Source organism: Belonocnema kinseyi, chromosome 6 (genome assembly GCF_010883055.1).
Source record: "Belonocnema kinseyi isolate 2016_QV_RU_SX_M_011 chromosome 6, B_treatae_v1, whole genome shotgun sequence".
Taxonomy (NCBI): domain Eukaryota; kingdom Metazoa; phylum Arthropoda; class Insecta; order Hymenoptera; family Cynipidae; genus Belonocnema; species Belonocnema kinseyi.
The window spans coordinates 68,351,721-68,359,376 of record NC_046662.1 but is presented as its reverse complement, the minus strand read 5'-3'; the positions used below and the strand labels follow the sequence as shown (position 1 = coordinate 68,359,376).

The 7,656-nt window shown below is 40.7% G+C and overlaps 1 protein-coding gene across 2 annotated transcripts in view; it reads right to left on the bottom strand.

Annotated features, from left to right (window-relative positions):
• Nucleotides 1-6,999, bottom strand: part of LOC117175204 (toll-like receptor 6) — a 46,949-nt gene extending 39,950 nt beyond the window's left edge. For both annotated transcript variants that reach the window (XR_004467448.1, XM_033364843.1), the window contains exon 1: nt 2,574-6,999. Coding sequence is in view for 1 of the 2 variants with exons in the window: in XM_033364843.1 (XP_033220734.1) it covers nt 2,590-6,201 (3,612 nt within the window). In the remaining variant the exon portion in view is untranslated. The remainder of the gene's footprint in view (nt 1-2,573) is intronic.
• Between the last annotated feature and the right edge of the window lie 657 nt (nt 7,000-7,656).

Genomic DNA, 7,656 nt, shown 5'->3' with positions numbered 1-7,656 from the left:
TAGAGGAGTATTCTCTGGAATTTAATTGAAGTTCATGAAAGGATTCAGGAAAGCTGAAACGTTTTAAAACCATTTTATATAACGGATAGAAGAAAAATGAACCTTTTATCAATTCTCTTCCCGTAAAAGATAGGATTGTTATAAGCGGAGTGTAATTAAAAATATGATTAACGTCGTAAAAACCCCGCCGGAATGTCGATATCGTCTATGCAACTTTTAATAGTGAAACTTTCGAAACTTTTGGTCGAGCAATCTGCAGAAAGTTTTGTTTTTATTTTGATACTATGAAGAATGAATTGCTGGAAAAAATGAATTTCACTTTAAATTTATTTTTAATAACTGATATTAAATTGATATATTCAGAAACAATTAATGAAGCATCATCAAATCCGATTAACAGTAAAATGATATGCTATTATCAAAGCAATATTGAAATGTACCGTTTAAACGAAAGAGGATCAGTAATTGAATTATGAATAATTTATCGCGTCTTATGGAGCTTTTTTGCAATGTTCATGACGTTTATTAGTCCGGACAATGAAATTTCTATTTATAAATGTATTTTTGCCTTTTATGTGAATTTTCTCGTGCAGAACTTCTGATAAACTTAAAGAAAAGTTTTTTGATAAAATAGTTCACACCGCAAGTTCTTGAACAGGAGAATGGCATTTTAGAATAATTTAGTGTGGCAGAAATGAAGATTGCAAGAGTCATCGAGTTTTTTATTCAATTTTTCCCACAGCATGGTGAAGTAGAGAGCAGAATTGCTGTAATAATGAAATGTTTAGATTTATAATTTAATTAATGTGAATTTTAGTGCGAAATTAATCAAAGTTATTAAAACTTTATGAATCTTTGATAAGTAATATTAAGAATCTTTTTAAAGTTTTTTGATTTAAATTGGTTCCGATATTTTATTCTCCGAAAATTGACTTATTCCAGTTTCTGAAGTTAAAGAAGAAATATTTTAGAATGTCAACGTCTCGTGGTCATACTCCTTCGAGCTTATTCGAGATATTCATCAAAGATTTATGGTCAGAGGGGTTCCATTCCTGTTCAAGGATTTGACTCTTACAACAAGAAAAGCAATTTAAAAATTCATGGATTTTTATTGTCTGAGCTGAATTTAAGTAACCTTACAAGGAAAAAGAAGTTATTCTATTCTTTACCAGATTTGTAAATGATACGAAACAGGAAAGTATTATTAAATCGTGATAGAATTTTATTTTATATTTTTTAATGATCTGCTTATAATGCTGTCTAATTTCAAGGTATTTAAAATAAACTGCTTTGAATTCATCGTTTTAAATTAAATTCTTTAAGTGGAAAGGAAATTTTACAATATGCATTCCATACAATATTTTCCAAATTAGCTAGAGAAATTATTCAAAAAAATTAGAAATATTTTGGAAGAAAAATTCCAGGGAATTCAATCTCAAAATCAAGTGAAAAAAACACGCACCGACGTGAAAAAAATTGTGAAAGTAACTCCGGGGAAATTTCAAAGAAAATTTGCATCTATATGAAAAAAAGTTGGTGCAAACTTATTTACTGAATTAATTTTCTATTTAAATCCCACAAGAAAAGTTTGAATACAAATTTCTTAATGAAGATGGAATAGTTTATCTGAAACTTCACCATTGATATATAATTATATATGCAATGTTTGTGAAAGATATATACAAAAAACAAAACAAAATTTTTCGGAATTTAACAAACATTCTTAAACTAACTTGGGGACCGCTTTCTACAGCTGCTGTTCGTAATTTGATACCGCTTTCAAAACATTCGAATACAAATTTTTAGATCTGAAGGATGAGCCATTAAAAAAAATATTTGTCTTAAACTTTCAGAATCTTTAAGTTACGTGAATAATGGAAATGTTAAACTTTCGATATTTGAATTTGAAATATGATAAATATTCACGTATTTTATCTTACACGTATACTTCTTTTTGAACATTTTCTCAAATTATCGTAAAATTACGAGAAGAGTATCGTTAAAATATAAGGTTTTGCGTTGGAAGTATTACTTATTTGAAATTGAGAATAAAGACATTTCTATGTAATTGGAAAAGTTTTAAATGCATGTTTCTTTAAGTTGTGGCAGAAGAACCGAAAAATATCGGAAAATCGATAAATGATTAAAATTAGAATTTTTTTACAAAATAGAATTCCAAAAATATTTGTCATAAGGACTGAATAAACAATTACAAAATTCTTTAAAACACAATTATGCGAAACAATTTTTTATTAAGAAACTAATTTTAGCTGAAAACTAGTTAGAAAGAATAATGTAAAAAGTCTTGTATTTCTGCTTATGGCATTTAATGAAAACTCTCTTTGCTTAGTTAATTAATTCCATCCTCCCCACAAACACTTATACCCTTTAGTGTTTTCCCTGTCAGAAAATTTTTCTACTTTTCGTTTCTTGCGACTTGACTTTAAAAAAAGGCAGGGAACAAAAATTCTATTTCTTTAGTTTGCGTTTTTACAACTTGTTAGTCCAGAAGTATGCCGTTACCTCCCAGGTTGTTCTAGCCTCTCTACTAAAATGGCATGCAGTAAAATTACCTGCAGAAGAGTTTCTCTACGCCCAACGAATCTGAGGCGGTGGTGGCGGAGTTGGTAATAGTGGAGGCCTCTCGAGTGCCGGAATTGTGGAAACGTCGGGCATCGCGAACCTCAGTTTTCGCCAGAATAATTTTTCGCCCCACACCAACACCGTGTGAGAGGAGATGATTTTCTTGAGATCCCTGTCCAAATCCCTCGGGCATGCTTCGCCGACGAGTAGCAAAATTACCGAGCGATCCTTTCGTTTAAGAGCTTCTCTCAGAGCCCCTTTGAATTCGCACGTCAGCCACTCGCTGTGCAGAAAATTTTCTGATAATACCAAAATAGTACGCCGCGAAGATTCAGCAGCTTCGGCTATAGCGTTCATCATACCACTTCCTTCCCCCAAATCCCTATAGTGTAAACACAGCCTGTATGAGGCTTCAAGTCCGGGCACCAAGATCCCAGAAACAAAAGGTTCATCAACTGCCGAATATGAAATGCAGGCGTCGAAAGGCTTCTGCCGATCTTCGAACGCTGCTGTTTTATAACAGGTTCGAAAGCGATACCTATTTGCAGTCCAGGCGCGAATGACCCGGTTGTGCCTTAACGCGCCGCATATGAGGCCAATGAGTATCAAAGAAAGGACCCCTGTGGCCAGCAGCAGTGGCAAATATGCCCCGAAGGGACGTACTTTGATCGTTGACGATGTGTTAGTCAACGCAGCACAATAGACTACAGACCCATTTACGAGAGTAATCATGGGTATTCCCAGGGAACAGGTGATCTGTCTCCAGTCGCTAATCTTCTCTTTGTTCTGGAACATCCAATTACCCGCTTGATCCACATACGAGCAGTCACAGTTCCACGGATTACCCGACAACATAACGTCGACCAGGTATGGATTCCGACCCAATTGCCAAAGGGCGAAAGTTTTTAGCCGGTTGTTGTTCAGATGCAGGACTTCGAGATAACGAAGTGGTAAAAAGGTAGAGTCTTCTATAAATTCGAGAAGATTGTGCTGTAGGTAAAGTTCCTTTAGGTTCTCGATCGGGACGAGAATGGCATCGCTGAAAATGGTTATCCTGTTATGTTCCAGATGCAGAGAGACGAGTCTCTTGAGGCCACTGAAAGTGTTGTTGCTGATCATCGCGATATTGCTGTTGTTGGCGTAGAGGATCTCGAGGTTCTTTCTACCGATGAAGGAGTGGGAATTCAATTCTCCGAAGTCGTTTCCGTCGAGATAGACCTCGGTGGCGTCCATTGGCACTCGTCCGGGGATCTTATCGTAGCCGGAGTTTGAGCAGTCGACGACGTTGGCGGACCAAGATTCGTCGTGATAGCAACTGCAGTTTAGGGGACAGGTCATTTCACAGTCGCAGGCGTCAAAATCGCAACAATGACAGAGGGCGAAGCAGTGGGTGTTATAACTACAGAGAAACTGGGAAGATTTTGCTTCCATGAGGGGAATAAAAGATCGGCGCCGATCGTACGGCAGCTTGCAGTATACCAATTCCAGATCCATTACTTTTGGATGTTGCTTTAGATTCAAGTGATTTATCCTCTGGAGCCATTCGGTAGTGCAATCACAGATGAAGGGATTCCCCCCAATATAAAATTCTGGAAGAAGCCGATCTTTGGAGATCTGGGCTAATTGGAAGGCTGAAAGTTCCATCCGGAGAATTTGGTTAGAATACAGATCGACTCTTGTGAGATTCTCTTTGTCAAAGAAAGTTTGTGGTTCAACTGAAGTAATCAGGTTGTCATTAAGGAAAATCAATTCGAGGGAATTGGGCAGGTTATTTCCTCGGATTTTCGTCAATTTGTTAAAAGACACATCGAGCGTCTGGAGTTTGGAGACTTTTGTTGCAACTCCCAAATCATTTATAGAATTCTTGTGGAGATCGAGCCACTGCAGTCTCTCTGGTAGGAAGCCATAATCAAAGAGGTCGATCAGATTATCGGAAACGTTGAGCCAAAGCAAACTGGTTGCATTGGCGAAGGATTTTGAGATATCCCGAAGGAGATTGGAATCCAAACGGATAGCTTGCAAGGTTGGGTTCATGGAGAAGGCCTCCTCCTCCACGTACTCGATCTTGTTTTTGGCAAGGTTGAGAATCTGCAGAGCCGGTAACTCTATTAAAGCATCCTGGGTGACGTTCGCAATTTCATTGCCCATTAATCTCAAACCGTAGAGGCTTGACATCCCTTCCAAGTTGAGTTTGTCAAAGTCGCGAATCTGGTTTTCCCCCAGGTCGAGAGTTCTCAAGAGTCGCATGTCCTTTAGTGCCGGTGGGACGATTTCAAAGTTGTTTCCCGACAAGTGGAGGTCTTGTATACTGGAACAGTTTCGGAATGCGTCCGGATGAATGTCCTCCAACAGGTTGAAATCCATATTCAAGAGCGACAATGCAAACAACCCACTCAGTGAATGCGCATCGAGGTACTCGAGACGATTGTGGGAGATCTCGAGGCTGTGTAGGTTACTCATCGGTGAAAACGTGTCAGCGGGAATCGTCGCTATGTCATTGTAACGTAAATTAAGTATCTGGAGTGTGTAAAGATCGCTAAATATTGCTGGATCCAGGGTGTCGATTTTATTATTGGAGAGGTCAAGCAGCACGAGTCGAATTAATCCCGAGAAGGTTTCGGAACTGAGACCCGTACTCGTTAGCAAATTACTTGAAACGTCAAGGGCGACGAGTTGATTCATGTTGGCCACAAGACCGGGTGGAAAAAGGTCAATGGAATTGTTCCTCAGTTTCAACTCTTTCAAAGAATTTACAGCCTCTTTAAACACTTCAGCGGGCAGGGCACTTATTCTGTTGTTCGAAAGATTGAGGGTCTTTAGTGACCGAAGACCGTGGAAAGCTTTATCCGCGATTGCGTTTATCTCGTTTTCCGATAAATCGAGCACATTCAAACGCCTCAGCTTCGAGAAGGCGTACCCTGGTAATTCTTTGATTCTATTATCGGAGACATCCAACGTTTTAATGTCCAGCAAACACGATACAGAAGGCTGATCGAGTATTTCTTTGAGATCGTTGAATCCCAGTTCCGTAACCGCTTCTAAAGAATTGTGGGACACATTCAAAGAAACAAGATTGGACAATGGACAAAAGGTTTCTCCCGGTATTCCCCTGATCTTGTTCCATGAGAGATCGATCATCTCTATCTGCGGTATCCCTGCAAAAGCATTCTTATCCATCTCTAAACCCAGTTCATTTTTTTTGTTGACAGCGGCTTCAATTGTCAGGTTCCGAAGATCCCGATAACGGCCGAGCGCCTTTTCATACCAAATGGCAAAGTCACAAGCGATTAACCTCAAGGCTCTTAATTTCCAAAGTCTCAGAAATTCATCAACATCGACTACCTCCGATCCCTGATGCTCGTACCTCTCACAGGCGACGTTAAGCGAAGTCACGTAGTCGCTGGCGATTTGCGTGAAGTTCATTCTCGAAGAATGGTTCCGCTGGGACCGGAAGACGCAATTTATAGTACCCTCGACGCGAAGATCCCAAGCACAGTATTCCGGAAGTTGGAGCTTCGGTGAAGGCGTGCTGGAAACGGCGAGCGCGTGATCTACGAGTAATAAAAAGAAAAGGACCCGCACCGCAGTCACTCGCTCGAAGCTGCCGTATCCTTTCATGTTTGCTGGGATGTAAATCGATTTCTTTCTCACATCCGTTTACCACGAACATCGATCACTAAGGGTTATTTCTTAAAAGCTACGTCCGACGGCATTTGATCCGATAAGAAAAGTGAAAAGAGAAGGGCTTACTGGAGACCAAGCTTATTAGAGCGAAAGCGATTATAGAAAGAGGGTCTCGAGGTATTTACAATACCCTTTTTAGACCCCACATCACTGGAATAATAATAATGGATCTTGAGAGACGAGGAGACCCTGAATACGCACTCCGCCTCGAGTGCCAGTCCCTACATCATCTTGAAAGCTACATACTTCACGCCACGCACGATTTCGCTTAGACACAATATGCAACGAGTCACGTGGCCCCACAAACTTTTCTGAAAGTGGGAATCCATTAATCCTCAAGGACACGCGTTACATATTACCACAAACCCCACGTCAGTCACCTTTCCCAGATACGAGAACCCCCTTTCACCCCTCATCACGACGAGTCTCACTTCGTCAAAGGACGTCATTCTTGATACATCAAAGGATCCTAATTAGCCACCTAATTCGTCGACAGTTTGGGGCTTTAATTAAATCCACATGGATTCACACATTGAACAACCGGAAACAGGAACCTCACTCGTCAATTAGCACATGCGGGAATAGATAATCGAATTTGTATGTAATCATTTTTGCATATTCCATAGAACCGCGTTTGTAATTTAGAGACCGCAACTAGCCTTCCCTTTCGATCGGCTGCCACTGCACAACTGAGGAAGAAATCTCCCGCAAAGTGTATCTCAACAACCCCTAACGCAACGCCCACCGATCGTTCCTATCTCCGCCAATGCCGTCAGTGCCATCAGCAGCAGACCAGCAGCAGCGTGGCGAGATATGGCTCAAGCCATTCAGACTGGCATCGTCGCGTATCAATGCTTGGGGATTCCGCAAGTCCACCTGCCCGCATGCGGATAACACAAGGTGCTGCTGGTGGAATCGGCGCAACCGTGTGCCAGCAGCGCATGGCTAACGGACGTCATAGTTCCACAGGCGAATTTGGAGGGGAATGATTTTGATGTGTGATGGCCGCTTGCCATTCACCCTTGCCGAGGCAGGCATGGATTCAACGCTTGCACAAATGGGGCGGCTACTTCAGGCACCCCACGGAACATTATTCATTGCACAATTACCCTTGGTAATACCCGCACCCATTATCCAGCCCTAAACCACAAAGGGGAACCGGGAAACAGATTTAGTGTTGAAACATTTAGCCACTCTTTAGTCTCGATTTTAGCCGAATTTATTCTAGATGAATCCTGAAGACGGAATTTTAGAGAAAAATGTCTGTAGAACAATTCTGCGGACGGAGGGTTTGAATAATGTGTGAGTCGAAGGGTATTGTGGGAAAGTTGCCCGAGGCGAGAGGGAAGTTCGAGACGGTGCTGCGCTTTAACATTCACCCTTCTGCAT